The sequence below is a fragment of the Empidonax traillii genome, unplaced genomic scaffold (assembly GCF_003031625.1).
Source record: "Empidonax traillii isolate 1590-97213 ecotype Southwest subspecies unplaced genomic scaffold, ASM303162v1 scaffold789:size291746, whole genome shotgun sequence".
NCBI classification, from domain to species: domain Eukaryota; kingdom Metazoa; phylum Chordata; class Aves; order Passeriformes; family Tyrannidae; genus Empidonax; species Empidonax traillii.
In genome coordinates, this window is record NW_020955982.1 from 246,917 (window position 1) to 262,395 (window position 15,479).

At 48.5% G+C, this 15,479-nt stretch overlaps 1 protein-coding gene across 1 annotated transcript in view; it reads left to right on the forward strand.

Moving 5' to 3' along the window:
* Positions 1-622: 622 nt before the first annotated feature.
* Positions 623-15,479, forward strand: part of LOC114066658 (F-box/WD repeat-containing protein 11-like) — a gene marked incomplete at its 3' end in the record, with an annotated part of 38,423 nt that continues 23,566 nt past the window's right edge. The window contains exon 1 of the mRNA XM_027901491.1: positions 623-724. Coding sequence (XP_027757292.1) covers positions 680-724 — 45 coding nt within the window. The remainder of the gene's footprint in view (positions 725-15,479) is intronic.

A 15,479-nucleotide genomic window follows, 5' to 3' on the forward strand; every position in this document is an offset into this window, starting at 1 on the left:
TCACACAGACACACCCCACACCCTGCGCTCCCGCCCGGCCCCACAGCCCCGCTCGGGAACACGGCAGGGGCACCCACAGCCCCGCAGGGCCGCTCGGGGACACGGCAGGGGCACCCACAGCCCCGCAGGGCCGCTCGGGGACACGGCAGGGGCACCGAGAGCCGCGCTCGGGCCCGGCCGCTCCGAGGGGGCCGGGACAGCCCCGCCTGTGTCGGTACCGCCGCTCCCTGAGGGAGCCGGGCCGTTCCCGTTCCTATCGCTCCCCCAGGTTCGGGCCGTTCCCGTTCCTATCGCTCCCTGAGGTTCGGGCCGTTCCCGTTCCCGTTCCTATCGCTCCCCCGGGCTCGGGCCGTTCCCGTTCCTATCGCTCCCTGAGGTTCGGGCCGTTCCCGTTCCCGCCGCTCCCCCCCCCGCGGGCTCTGAGGGGCTGTTCCCGTCAACCCCCGCGCGCGCGCGCGCCCCGCCCCCCTCCGCTCCCCGCGCGCTCCGTGACGTCGCGGCCCGGCCCGGCGCGGCGCGCGTGCGCCGTGTCGTGCGCGTGCGCGCGGCGGGGGCGGGCGGGCCGAGCGGGCCTGGCGGGCGCGGGGCGGCGGCGGGGCCGGGCCGGGCTGGGCCGAGCGGGGCCGGGCCGGGCAGGGCTGGGCTGGGCAGGGCCGGGCAGGGCAGCGCCACCGCCGCGATGGAGCCCGACTCGGTCATCGAGGACAAGACCATCGAGCTCATGGTGAGTCACCCCCCCCGCGCCCCGCTCGCCCCAGGCCCCGCGGGTCCCGCCCCGCCGCTCTGAGGGGGCCGAGCCGGGGCCGCGCTCCCCCCGGGGCTCCCCGCGGGTGAATCGCTAACAACAATTAACCCCGCGGGGGCCGCGCCGGGCCGGGGGCGCCGCACGGGCCCGCAGCGGAACGCCCCGGGGAGGGGGGTTCGGTCCCACCGCCCCCGCACCCCGGGCCGGGCCCCCCCGGCCCCCGCGCCCCACCGGAGCCCCCGCCGAGCACACGGAATCACCTAATTGCGTGCGGGTTGGACTCCCAATTAACGCTCACGCCGCTAAATTCCCCGTAGTGCAGAGGCGCTCTGATGGCAGCGGTGCAAAGAGATGGTTTTGCTTTAATAGAAGGAAATTAGGTCTCTTCAGTCAAATATTAGGGGCCCCTCGTTTTGCTGCCTTCAGGCATGAATTAAATTCACTTAGGAGCTGGGAGAGAATAATAATCGGTAAATATCTCCTAATTTATTTGTCACGAGCGTAACTGCTTTTTGTGCTCGGCATAATTTGGTCTCACACACGAGTTTCCATGCGGTTCTCCAGAACTGAGGGGCAGAATGCAAGTAATCTGCTGTTAAGGCACTCTGAAGGTGAGCTGGGTTCAGTGGAGACATTAAATGGGTTTTTTGGCCAAATTCTTGCTAAATTACCTGATCTGGAAAATCCGAACTTTCTTTAAACTTGTTCCCTGGCCTCAAAAAGCAAAACGAACATAGATAAAGGGGAAACCTAAAAAACCTTGGTGTTTCTGTCGTTATTTTTACTGATTGCTGAGGCCAAGGGCTTAAAAGCTGTTCCTGGGGAGCCCTGGCCCTTGTGGGTCCCCGGGGGTCAGCAGAGCCATCAGTGCCCTGCAGCAGCGAGCGCAAGGCTGGGGCTGCTCTCTGGGGTCCCTCACAGGACCAGGCTCCTCCAGGACAATGCCTGTGAAATTCCCGAGGGGAAAAGTGACTTCTGGTGGCTTTTTCCCCTCCCTGGAGCTGTGGGTCACAGACACCCCTCTGCGGGGGGTTGTGTGAGGTGCTCAAATAGCGTTTGGGCCTACAAGGTTTGGCTCCCTCTGCTTTCTTCCTTCTTGTTTTGTAAGTGCTCTCGTGTTTTAATCTCTCCTGTTTGGGGCCAGGTTGTAGCAGGAGGAAGCAAATGGAACTTTTGCTGTTAATTGTTGTACCCTCCATTCACAGCTGGAGCTGGAAAATATGCTGATCCATGCAAATGTGTGTGGGGTTAGTAAGAGTTTCATTATGTAGGAGGAGGTTTAAGAAACAAATTTTTCTCTCTTTCACAAGAAATGAATATATGTAAAAAATTTTAATAAGATGAACAGTTCTGTAGTTTCTCGCAGGAAATGGTACTCTGCAAAATGTAGTTGGTAGCTGAATTTCACGTTGACCTTAGTGAGGGCTTGCACAGAAACTCTTGTGTTTGAGTGGAAATGTTCCACTAAAACCATTGGAAATCATCCCTAAACGAAGGCGTGGAGGTTTTGCCTTCTCGTGTGGTGTGGAAGGTGAGATTCTCCAGGAGATTTGTTTAAATCCCCAGAGCAGAAGCTGTTTGGGCTGAGTTTCCCATCAGGGATTTCTGTGTGGAATGGGAAGCCGGGTGGGAAGCATCCCAAAACCTGGGGCTTGGGGCTCATGGCAGCCTGGCAGACCGAGGGCAGCGCTGCTCCTTGTTCTGGGTCACTAAAAGCAGGATGTTTTATGCCTCTCTGATGCAGATTGGTGCTCTCTGGGTGCTCCATTACTCCCCTACAGTGCCAGGAGGAATCTGTAGTAAATAGAGAAGCAAATGTGTGATGTGAAAGTTCCGAGGAGCGAACGGAACCGGGTTCTGAGGGGCCGAGAAACAATTAAAGATGATGTGTCAACATGTTAATTGCCCTTCTAGCCCTCGAGTCTGCCTTCCCTGGATAGATCATTTGCATTTATTTAAAGGAAAATCAGTCATGGAGGTAACACTCTTCTATTTTTAAAGCTGGAATCTAAGTGAAATATTTCAAGGTTTCAGAGTGACCACTTTGCTTTGCTGCGTGAAGTTTTAGTGAGTGTTCCCAAGTCACCGTATCCCTTAGGACAGCTGAGGGCTTCCTGTGCCTGGTGCCAGTTCTGTATCCTGTCGTCAGTCGTCTCCAGGGATGAGCAGTGATTGAGTGATCCATTCCATGGCTTCATTTGCCTGTCCAGCTGAGCTGCTGGTGCCTGCAGAGGTGGTTTGGGGAGGCTCCCAGGTTTCCTGGGGCTCACTGGGGTGTGCAGGGGTTGGGTCTGGCTTAGTCACCTCCGGCCTCAGGACGGGCTCAGGGAAGGGCTGTGTGGGAGCCGCTGGGAAGTGGGGAGTGAGGAAGTAATCCAGAACAGATGGGGGGCCAGCCAGAGCCATTGAAAGGGCACTTTCTTCCCCGGGTTTGGTTTTCTCAGTGAAATTAGGTAACTGTGACCTTTCAGCTCTTTTAAAGAACCAACCCTTTTTCTTTCTTGAGGTGAAGTACTAACAATGCTTTGTGAAATAGGTTTTGTTACCTCCAGAGTCTGAGTTGTGTGTAGAATCTGTGGTGTTCAGTCACATCAGCCCTGGGATTTGCCTTTGATACCTGCTAAAAGCCTTGTGTTCCTCATTTTCTCAGGAAGCTTCCCTGCACCATACCTCAGTTTCAGCAGCAGCTTTCAAAGCAGGGGGTAATTAGCTGCTTAGTTTATATGAAAGTGGTTGTAAAAGAGTACGTAAATATGACAAAGAAGGTTTTTTTAATACAGGTTAAAAAGTTAGGCGTTTATGGGGCAAACTGTGTCCAGCATAAGATGTCGATAGTACAAGGAAACAAATCTGTTGCTGGCAGGCTCTGGTACCCAGCAGAGCCCTCTGGGCCGTGGCTGCTGTGTGAAAGTTCTCCCATCTGTGTTTCACTGTGCCCCTGGTGCCTGTGCTGCTGTCAGACACAGGTCCCCGTGCTGGCAGTTCAGATCCAGCACAGCGGTGCTCGTGGCAGGAGCAGGGAAGGGTTATGGGAGGGCCGTGCCTAGCGATGGAAGGGACAAGCACTTGTTCACACGGCGTTAGCATTTGTATCCTGAAGTTCCACGTGTGGAGAACAGTCTTCCTAACACACTGCCTTCAGTGGCTAGAATGTCTCTGGCTCTCATAAAAGTGTTTAAGTACCTCTGTAAATAATAAATGAAGAACTACAATCGAGTATCTTGCCAGAAATCTGTCTGTTTCTCGTGGCTTTGATGGGAGCTGCAGGTCTTCAAATCTGAGGGTACCAATTTCAGAAGGATGTGTTTCACACAGGCCTGCCTTGCCAGCAGCAGCTCCTGCTGTAAGTCAGTTCCTTGGGTTACTGCAACTGGAGATGGTTGTGCCCCCAAACTATTTAAAGCTTTACAGTGCAAAATAAATCTCACCATTCTGTTTGGAAACTGAAATACAGCTGCTGTGGATATCTCAGGAGGGCTATAGTGGTCTGGCTTTTTTTTCCCCTGTCTCAGTCATTGCAAGCCAAGCAGGCAGTTGTATTTGTGAGAATTTTTTTCCACATGTTCTCGGAGGAATCCTTCAAAGAGTGAACTTTTGTAGCGATGGAGATACAGGCAGTGATCATCTTTGCAGCTGAAACAAAGGAGGTATTCTGGCTGAAATGTCACTGGTTCTTAACTGAAGCCTGGGAGTTGATTGAGAGTTGGTAAGGCTTTTGTAAACCTGTGTGTAACCTGGTTGTGCTTTCCTCAGCAGGGTAAGGATGTGTTGGCTCTGCAGTTACCGTTTCTCTGATCTTCAGCAGCCAGATGAGCAGAGCTGGGAGCTGTGTGTGGGACATTCTAGCAGGCGGGGGCTGGAGCAGACAGCTGAAGAGGTGGTGCTTGGATGGGTGTTAGGAAGGCACAGCCTTAGGGTGAGCCCTGGGGGCAGGGGATGTGAGGTCTGTGCTGCTGCCAGGCTCAGTGACAGTCCCGTTTCACAGAGTGCCTCCGAGAGGAGGGATGGGAAGCTAAAGAGAGGAGATTGCTGGGACTTTGGCAGCCGTGCAGAAAATGGGAAGGAAGAGCTTAAGAACATGAATTAGAGCACGGCAACTGCATTTGGAGCTGGCAGAGTGGGGAGGAAATGAGGGAAGTACACGAAGTGTGGAAAGCTGCATCTGTTGGGAAGGGTTAGGTGAATGAATAGACTGATTGGGGAAATGGGATGGCAGAGGCAAGAAGGAGACTACGGAGATGCAGAAGCATGAGATTTGTGATGAGGGTGGCAGCAGCCATCAGTTTATTCAGGTGAAGGAAAGCTGCAGATGTGCCAGTTGTAGAGAAAAATTTGGAAGTAAATTGCTTTTGCTTCTTAATAGAAAAGTTACAGTATCTTGAGCAGAGTAAGCCCAGGTGTTTGGCCATAGTCTCACTTTTTCAGTCTCTTTCGAGGTTCCGAGGCTTTTTTACCTCGGGATGCAGTTGCATTTTGTAAGCTCGGTGAAGTTTGCAGCTGTGCCCCCCGCGGGCAGGGGAGGTGCAGCAGAGAGAGCTCCCCGGAGCACAGGCACGGGCACAGCTCCTGTGCGGGAGCGGCAGCCGGGGCTGTGCTGGCCGAGCCCTGCCCCGCGCGTGGGGATGCCCAGCCGGGTGAGGGTCGGGATGCGCTCCCTGCAGGCAGGCCGGGCTGTGCACAGCTGCCCTCTCTCCCGAGGCCGTGGAGCTCTACCCTGGCTGCCACGTGTCTGCCGTGGCCGTGTATCACACGGGGCTCACCGTGTCCCTTGGGATACAGGGCTCGGAGCGCTGGGGAAAGTTTGGGTCGCTGAGGAGCGTCGTGAGCAGCAGCTCAGCAAAACAACCTGTCTTAGGACAGGCTGTACCCTCAGAGAGGCCAGCACTGTGCTTTGAGGGATGGCTGCACCTCTTCATGTCACCTGTGTTTTCTGAAACACCTTCTCTCGTGTAACCAGTGTGTATCTGGTGTGGGGGGCCGTTGTTGTGCACTTGGGGGTCTCTGTTGCTTTGGCGTTTCCAGTTCCCTGGCCCTGGGCAGCTCTGGTGCCTGTGCAGCAGCACGTGAAGGGAGATTGCTGATGGCCCTACAGTGAAATGGATGTTGCAGCAAACGTGCCAGTGTGAGAGGGATGATGTGTGGGAGAGAGTAAGAGGCCGTGGTTATGAGAGGGCTGCTCCGTGACTAGGGGTTTTTTTGTCGCAAGGGAGAAAATAAATTGAAAGGAAATGAGAATATTTACTGAGTTGTTTAAACTAATGTTGATTAGTAACAATCCTTTCCTTCCAGCTTTTTTCTTGGGCGATGTCTTCTTTATACGAGTGCCACTGTTTATGTTGTTACATAATGTGCTTTCTTGGTTTGATTTTTATGTCATCATTATCCACAGAAAATCCACTTTTTCTGGAAAATCCCTTCCTTCCCCACTTTATTGATGTGTTTATGAGCTCAGTGGTGTGACATCTGACAGCCTCCTCCGCTATCCTGTACCCCGTCCACACATTTCCCACTATGAGCAATGCATGACCGAGACCAGATAATGCAAAAGTAACGTAATGCTGTTTGTGTTTTAATAACCAAAAAAGCACTGACTCTTTTTGAAAACTTAATTTGCTTCTCATGCAGGCTAAATTAACAACAGGAACGTTTGAAGGCATGTTGTTTCTTCGGTGCTGTCTTAATCCAGGTCCCCGCAGGACTCGCATCCTTGTATTTGCACTCCGGGAAATTAACAGTTTTATTTGGGATCAAAGAGTAGTTCAGCTTCCCAGGCCTGTTTCTTGTGTGAGTACAGCTGGAAATTTGTAAGATGTTGGTAGGGACCTACTTGATAGGAATAGGGACTGATGTGCTTTCTGGGAAAAACGGTGGAAAAAAAAGCTTTTGTGGGTCAGCTTCTTGCTGTGGCGACACTACAACATTTTGGTTGGCTCATTGACTTGGAGGAGAATCACAGCTATATTTATATGTGTATATTCAGTGTACAAGTTGCAGGGCTGCAGTCCGAGTTTCATTCTGTTGAGGAGTTTGTGGATGTGGAGTTCTGGTACAGAAGTTCTGACACGTGCACTGTTTGCCTTTTTGAGAGGGGTGTGGTTGTATTTCAGGGTGGTTTGCAGGATGGGGCTGTGTTCAAATCTCCAGCCTTTTCAGCAAAGCCAATTTTGAGTTTTCAAACAAAAATTCCCTACAGCTCTTTGAAAATCTACACTCAGAATTTGCAAAAACTTAGTGAGCTGCAACTTGGATTTGATAGAGAATCTCTTGGGGCAGGGAAGGACGGGCCAGGGAAACTTGTTATTCAGGCTGTCTCCATCACACCAGTCCTTCTCCAGACCAAAATCAGACCTGTGCTGTGACACTTGCAAATAATTGTGAGGTTTGCCTTCATGGAGAAATGCCTCTCCTTCCAACACACTGCTGGCTCTGCAGTGAGTTAGCAAATCAGTACATTTATATAATTTTGATAGGTGGCTTCCTGCTGAGCTGTATTGTGCTCTTAAAAAATTCTGACTCATATGCCTTAACATCTTAGTACTTTTCTTGGCAGCCTTAAAAACATACATTGGACATGGTACTGGGCTTACAGTGCTGCTTTGTCCTTGAATGCTGCCCTGTAATTACCACGGCTTTAGCAGTGGCAGAGAAGCAGGAAATTGGCCCAGGATGAAGATGCTCCTTTCTTTGGGAAGCTGTGGGCAGTCAGGGGCACTCATGTCCTCTTGGAGCAGTTTCTTGGTACAGCTGGAAACAGTGGCAGTTTCTCCTACCCTTCTGAGTTGCTGGTGCCTTGAGATGTGGAGCACAGTGGTGGAGGCTGAGAACACTCGGTTCAGCTCCCTGGAGGGGCTGGAGAGCAGGGCAGAGGGTGAGAGACGACCAGGCCACATTCGGCTGGGGATATGGCAGCATTTGGTTCTAGAAAACCTTGCTCCTGCTTCTGCCTGCTGGCAGGGGAAGTTTTGTAGGCCATGGCCCAGACTTTTTGAAGATCTCTCTGAAAGGCTCACGGTTTGGTCTCTGTAGGATGTGCTTTCTGCGACACGTGTAGTGTGAGTTTTCTGCAGACTCCATCTTCTCTCAGGGGTTACTGTTCCAGCTGCTTTAAATGAGTCACCTAAAGTGTACTGCTGACAGTACTGGCTGGGGGCCTTTTATCTCCTTGCTTAGCAGGAGGTGACGTTTTCAGTCTCAAGAGTGGCAGACCGTGTCTTGCTCTCTCCTGGTTCTGGGTTGTTTTCCAGAGAAGCAGCTGAAAATACACTGAATTCAGTGCTGTCGTTCAGGTCTGGAATGTCATAATGGCTCCATCTTTGTGCTGCAGATATGTGAGGCAAGTCAGGTCATTTTGAGTCTGGAAACAGGGAAATAATCGCTGCAGTCAGTGCTTTAGAGCATGTGTGTAGCAGATCAGGAGAAGCACATGGGGCTGTTTGCAGAGCTGGGCAGGGCCCTTGGGGCAGCTCCTGGAGCGGCTGTGCGAGGTGTGAGCTGGTGGTTGGAGCTTTAGTATTTGCTTTGTTGTTTGCACTGGAGTTCCTTCTCATCTTCTTTAATCTTTGCAAAGTGAGCTGTAGCCCCAAAGCGCTTGTTCCTCGGGTGATTCAGGGTAGGGGAAGGAGCAATTTTCTGTCGGTAAATCCGTTTCTCTGTCTTAGATCCACCAATCCGCCGCCCCACTAACGCAGTCGGTGCCGGGCTGGTCAGTGCCTTGTCTCTAACAGCTTTAGCAGTAATTGGGCTTTCGTTCAAGAAAGAAGTAGATACACCAGGCTGAAGATGATTGGCTGCTCTCTTTTAACAGACAAGTCTGAGAAGGAAAACCCATTCGAATCCCCTTTCATTCTGGATTGGTGGATCTGAAGCCCAGAAACAAAGTTTCAGGTAAGATGTCACCCTGTACTGTATCTTGCTGCTTCTGCTTAGACGAGTTTGTCCGCACAATCAGTCTCTTGCTTTAACTGCTTCATGTCCCCAGAGTGTTTGGACACAGGGACTCAGCTGCTGAGCTTGCAGTCAGCAAGGGCACATCCAGGAGTTAGAGGAGGACTGTAGGGAATGGCTGGTCTGCTGTGAAGGACAGGCCTTAGGAGCATGAGGTGAACTTCTGTAGGGCTGGAAAGCCATGTGTGCAGGGGCATGGAGTGAGTGGCTGCCACATCCTGCCTCTGGAAGGGCAGAGCAGCCTCTCCAGGGACTGCACTGAGCTGCTCTGGGGAGTTCAGGGAGCTCTCAGGTACCTGCTCAGAGTTCTGATGGTTCATCTCAAACGGAGAGAGTTTCTCTCGTTCTTCCTAGTACGAATTCCTGTAGCTTTTCCTGCTGAAATGCCTTTTGGAATTCTGTTGTGGGCAGTGTCCCAAACCCTTTGAGGGATCTCAGTGGGAAGATCTGTCCCCAGCTGGTTTTGGAGTATCTGAGCCAGGTGTAAGGCAGGGCCTTAGGGAGCAGCCTTGAAGTGATAACGGGTTCATTTCAGAGTAGGGGAGAGTGGTTGCATTTTGAGTCACTTTCATCCGGGATTTTGAGATGACTGTAAAGGGCTACAAAATGTTATCTTGGAGGTGGGTTTGGAGGGTACTTTTGTACCTCAGGAAGGAACGCTGTGTCCCTGAGTGGGAGGGAAATGAAGTTCTGCCAGTTCAGTGTATCTGGTGTGAACAGGAGAGCTGCACCTCTCCCAGTGCCCAGCTCTAGTGTCAGTCAGTGCTTTGATGAACTTGGCAGCTTGTTTCCAAAGTCACTCCAAAGCAATGCACCTCAATTCCTTTGGACAGTTGTAGCAATAACACCAAGCCACTTGTGTGTTCTCCTTGGCAGGGAGTTGCTACAGCAACTGGTAAGGCCTCAGTCTTTAATCTCCTGTACCAGAGACTCTTGTAGGTGCCATTGGTTGTTTTAGCTCTGCGTTTGTTTTGCTGGTGTGGTATTTTGTGCCAAAGTTATATTTGAATTTAATTGATAAATACATGTATAATGAATGATTTGTGCACAGGGTGCTGTTGGTTTTTGAGTAGTAGAATTTTATTTGGTTAGGGTGGAGAAGTGTTGGGCAAGCTATTTTAGTGTAATTCTCTAAAATAAACCTGAGGGAAAATCTTAAGGAAATACTTATTAACCTTAGTCTGACACATTTCTTGCAGTCTCATCTGATGCCAAATTGAATTTGTCCCATGCACCTATCAGACTCACTTTGGAGTTAAAACTGTAAAATTACATCTTCCTGTGGAATATTTGCTGTTCAGGGTGAGCCTTGTTCTAAAATGAGAAAACGAGGAGGCAGAAGTGAACTTGGCATCTTTTATGATGAAACCTGAAAAGAGGAAATAATTCAAAATACACTGAGGAGGGGAAAAAGGGGAAGCACAAATGTGTGCTCCTGCTGATCAAGATCCCCAGTGCTACAATGTTTAATATTGCTTAACTTTTGGAACCATGAAACAGCCCTTCAAAGGCAACAGTAGAGCAGAGCAGGTGGATGGTTTTGTTCTTGCCCGTGTTTTGAATCTTACATTTTAGAAAGTACAATGTAAGGCAGCTCTCAGAGCTGTGTCAGTATTTCTGTGCAGCCTTTGGTGCACAAACCCTACCTGTGAATCCAGAGTTTTGTTATGTGAGAGCCTCAGGAGTGTGTGTAGTTGGGGGTTAATACTACTGTTAGTTGTGTTAGGCCTCACCCTTAAAAACTTAATACAGAGAGAGTCTGAGACAACTTTTAACATGTCAGACAAGTTTCAGCCACGTTTTCCTACGTGTTTAACTCACTGCAGGTGTCTCCTGTCTGGGTTGGCAGTGCTGGGTCTCTTCTCCCCAGGTGTTCTGACTCAGAGCAGGGGTGCTGCTGTCTGGAGGTGTCTGTGAGCCCCCCGTTCCTGCTGCAGGAGAACTGGGGAAACCCTTGGCTTTCGAAATGGCCTTTTGAGTGTAACACAGGCTGTGGTAATGCAGAAGGGAGTATCACACTTGGGGGGTTTTGGAACAGGGGGAGTTGGGGTGTACATGAAGGAAGCAGGATTAATCTAAATACTGTGTGTTTTGGAAAATTTAGATGATTTCAGTTCATGTTGAGAGCGATTTACACGAACGAATGAGGATTTTCTCCCCAGTCCTTTGTACCTTCCTGAAAATGAGCTGCTGCATCTGAGGAGTCTTATCCTGCTGAATAAATTATAATGGACTAAGATGGTTATTATATTCAAGGAAAGCATTTTCTCTTCTCTCCACTGAACCCATATTCCTTTTGTAGCATTCATGTGGTGTAGCACACGTGTACTTTGGTCTCCAGGAGCAGAGTGGGACAGCGTTATCCATCACCCTGCTGTGAATTCAGTGTCCAATCTAGAGCAACGGTGTGGTAATGAGGAGAATTTCTCTCATCAGTTCTTTTCCCTTTGTCTTGCTTTACATTTCCTGATTCCTCACTTAGTGCTTTTCCCCAAATGCAAGAGCTCACGTGCAGATCTTGAATGGCTGTTGGAAGGTTGTTGCAATTGAGCCATTTTTATTGGGAATGGCAAATCATATGTCCAAATTGGTTTTCCTAATGCCACCATGACTCAGTTATTGGTTTCCTATGTTTTTTAGAATGATCTGATAATAAAGGAATAACCAGAAACATTTCACAAGTTAAAGTGAGTTTGCCACTCTGTGGCTACTTAATTTTGAGAAAATCACTTTTGCATTTGTAGTTCATCAAAGAACAGAAATGCAAGAGTAAACTATATCTAAGACAGCTTTCTTGACCTGAAAATATAGTCCTCCTTAAAGTGAAGCAGGTCACTGGAATGCATGTGTAAACTCCATGGATTTGGAGATACGTTGTAGGGATGGTGCTCCAACAGCCTTCCAGTTGGGACACTCGGGACGTGCCGTGAGGCTGCGTTTGGCTCTGGGAAAGGCAGTGCTGTGCTGGCACCAACTGCAGCAGAGCTGTGCAGAGCATGTGGACAGCCTGCACCTCCAGGGGACAGCTGGGGCTCGGAGTGGCACGGGAGGAGCACAGAGTGCTGCCCTGCAGCCCCTCTGCAGAGCTGTGGGGGTGGAGCAGCGTGCAGAGCAGGGCCAGGCATCACTGGGGCACTGCCCGTGCTCCCTGCATGTCCCACCGAGTATCCACACACACAGCACACTGACATTCCTGCCTTCCACCCCTCACATCCTCAGAGCACTCCTTCCCGTGCCCAGTGAGTCACCACTGCTCTGCCTGGCACTGTCTGAATAAATCACTTACAGTGAAAGCACCAGGTAAGATCTGGATGATATCCCAGCCTGCCAACCAGGATGGACTTTCAGCTGGCAACTGTGCCCTGCCGAGTGTAAAATAATGCTGAAGGCCTTCAAACACTGTTACTGCTCTGTGGGTTTTATGTCTTATGGTGGTTAATGCTGATTTTTGAGAAACTGAGATCTGAGCTTGATATTAATTTTGAGTTGGGAGCAGAAGGCTTTCCCAGGTGTTCAGACCACCCTCAAATCCAAGTGCTCTTCAGAGCACCCCTTTGTGCAGCACTAAATGAGCCCCCAGCCGTGGAGAGAGGGTTAAATAGCAGCAGTTACCCCATAAATTTATCAATATGAATTAGTAATAACTGGAAATAAAGAAGTATCAGTTCTATTGGTCCAGGCCTAAATCAAAGTAGACTAACCAGTAAATCACCAATGTTGAGTAGCATGTGAGTTTCTTACAGCTAAAAACCTGAAAAAATTCATAATGAAGGTTCAAGGTATTTGATTGTACCTTTCTTGCCAGTTCAAATATCAATTGATAGCCCCCTGGACATCCAGAGCACAACCTAACCTTGCTGAGGAACTGGTCTGCTGTCACAGGAAAGCTGGAAAAGCATTTCAGCCTGTAGGATTTATAAACTGGAAAGATTTGTTGGGCTCTGATGGTCATTTTCTGTGTAAGAAAAAAGTTGCTGCAGGAGGAGTGAATTAATATAGTTAGCCATGCTTCCTGGGAAAAAATGGAGCAAATTAGCTCCTTCATTTGTTTTACTGCATTTTCCTCTGGAATTCCAAAATTCCTTGCTAATCTTTTTGGACTCTGTCTGGAAACTGTTTGTAAAAAAAAAAAGGATATTTTTGCCTTAAGACCTGATTTTCCCAAGCTGTAAATTTGGATCCAATAAATTTGGATTCCTTAAATTATCTTGTATAAATCAAATGAATGCACGAAAACTTCCAAGGTCCTAACCTGAATCCTTCCTAAGAGCTTTACAGTGCTTTGCTAAGACAACAGTGCTGTAACCTGGGAGAAGTGCAGAGGGAATGAAAACTTTGGGTGGTTCAGGGCCTGAGAGGGGTTTTTTTGATCCCTTCATCCTAAAATGTTGGTTTGTTGGGTGAACACTGCTTTGTGTTTTGCTATTCATATAGGAAGTTTTTAGCATCTAAGATTTAAAGGCATTGAGGCATGTTCCTTTGTTACTGATGCTACTGAGAATTTCCAGGTTTCAATGCAAATGCAGCATTTGCCTAGGCTGCTTAAATTTGAGATTTAAGGTGGAAACCTAAATCTTGAACTGTAATTCCTGGGGCTTTGTGTATAGAAGTAAATTCAATCATCTGATAGTGAAATTAGGGTGTGAATCCTTTCAGGTGTGAGGCTTGGCAAAGGTCAGAGTGTGAGAGTTCCTCTGCTCTTGTCCCCGAGCTCAGAGCCCCTGTGTGCCCTGCAGACAGGGCTTCAGGTGATCCCACAGCTCTCCAAACTGCCCTGAATCCAGCTGCAGCTCCCTGGGATCCTGAGGAAAGGCGAGGGAGAGTTCAGGCTCCTTCCTGATGGGCAAGGTTGGGTCTGTAGTAACTGTTAAACTTTTATTCCTGACAGTCCCTACGAAAGCAGGTCAAGCAATAACATGTCAGTGAACACACAAATATTTGCACGTTCCTGTTTGGTGTGAAGTGGGAGGCAATATTTAATTTGTAGTATTGTGCAATATGGTTTTATAAATCCTTTCAGTCAGGGTTTCATAATCCTGTGAAAAGGCTTTTGTGGGGCTTAATCTTGGCGTGGAAACGGCCTGGGTGTCTCATGGACTGTGAATTAAAGTTACAGAAACGCTCTCAAGTGACCCATCTTGCTCCTAAGTATTTAAAATTCAGCTTATTTAGGTAAAGCAGTTCATAAAAGAAAAAGCAGTCTAACAACCTAAACTAGTGAAAAATAGTGAAACCATTTAGCTTATAATTTATGGACACCTACAGGTGTAGATTCATTCAAACGTTATACTTGGCTTTGGGCACCTGATCTGAACATCTTAAGAGACAAGTTTGCTGTGTTTTTTGATCAGTGATTTTTATTAAGTCATGTGAGCAGAATGAATTTTTTTTTACCACACCAATATGTTTAAATATGCAACATTTTCTTTGGGCTTTAATAAATACCTGCAGTGGTACCCCAAATTTTGATGCCTCAGTGTTGCAGAAACACCATACAGGTATTATGCCAAATAAGATTTAATAGTGAAACAGACTGGAAAGGAAGTTTCTTGAATTATGCACTCTAGTTTTGAAGCAACAGACCAATAAAAGGTCTGTGTGTTCAGTATCAGTGGATTTGAACACCCCATCTCTTTAAAAATATGAAAACCATTTTTTGGGTGCCTTGCTGAAATGAAGGTGGTTTCCCTGTTGTCACTGGTTGACTTAGAACAGCTCTGAGAACTAAATTTCGAGTTTTTGTGAGAGGACATGTCCAAGGAAATTACTGCAGAGTAATTACGGATACACTGGGTTAATTACTCTATGGCTAAGTGCAAAATCACATTTCTCTAAACTTTAAACAAGAAACTTTCAGTAATAGAAAACTGTGCTTTATTTTGCTGTTGAGGAAAGAACAATACAATCCAGCATAAATATGTGCATTTTTCCCCTGTACCTGTACCCTGTGTGTGTACCCGCTGCCCCCATGCCAAGAGCAGAGCACAGGATATCCCTGTGGAATCACCACCTTCCTGCTGCGTAAGAGGAGAGAGAATTCCACTTGTGTTTTGATGCTGGTCGTGGCCTGTTCTTGCTTTAATTTCTCTCCTTAGCATGGAGATGAAAATATTCCACTTTCTTTTGTTTTATTCGTAAGACATGAAATAAAAGCAATTAGTTTTTAACCCCTTCAGGTGCCCTGAGCTCTCTCCCCCTCCTCCCTCCTGGCACAAACTGCTTTCACCTCCAGTTATTCCACTGGCAGTTGTGACCTGTGTGGGGTTTGTCTTTTAAAGATCTGCTCTTTGCTATAACTAAACATAACTAACTAAATAGAAAATAACTAAACTCTTTGTTATGACTAAATTGGAAGCCAGTGTGAAAATACTGGAAGCTCAGCTTGTGCCAAGGGCTCGAGCTGGGTCTGTGCTCGATGCTGAGGATCGAAGCCTTTCCCCCAACTTTATCTGGTGTATGAGCTGCTCTGTCCTTAAAAGGAGCTGTGAAATAATACCCTGGAGCTGTAAAAGGTTTGGGGAATCTCTGCAGAACATTTCTTCAGCTTCAGAAAAAAAACAGAGAGGATTTCCAAACTTTTCCTAACTTCTGGTAGTTCAGCTGGGGTGCTGGTGTGAGTAATAACTGAAGTCAGGGTATAATTTGGCTTTAGGATATCTTCAGCTGAGAATTCCAGAGTTTCCCCCCAGTTTCTCAGGGTACCATGCATCTTGACTAAGCAGAACTTGGTCTTGCAGTTTGAACGTAGAGGTTGTTCCTGTCTTAAAAACACCCCAATTTTTTGGTTGTC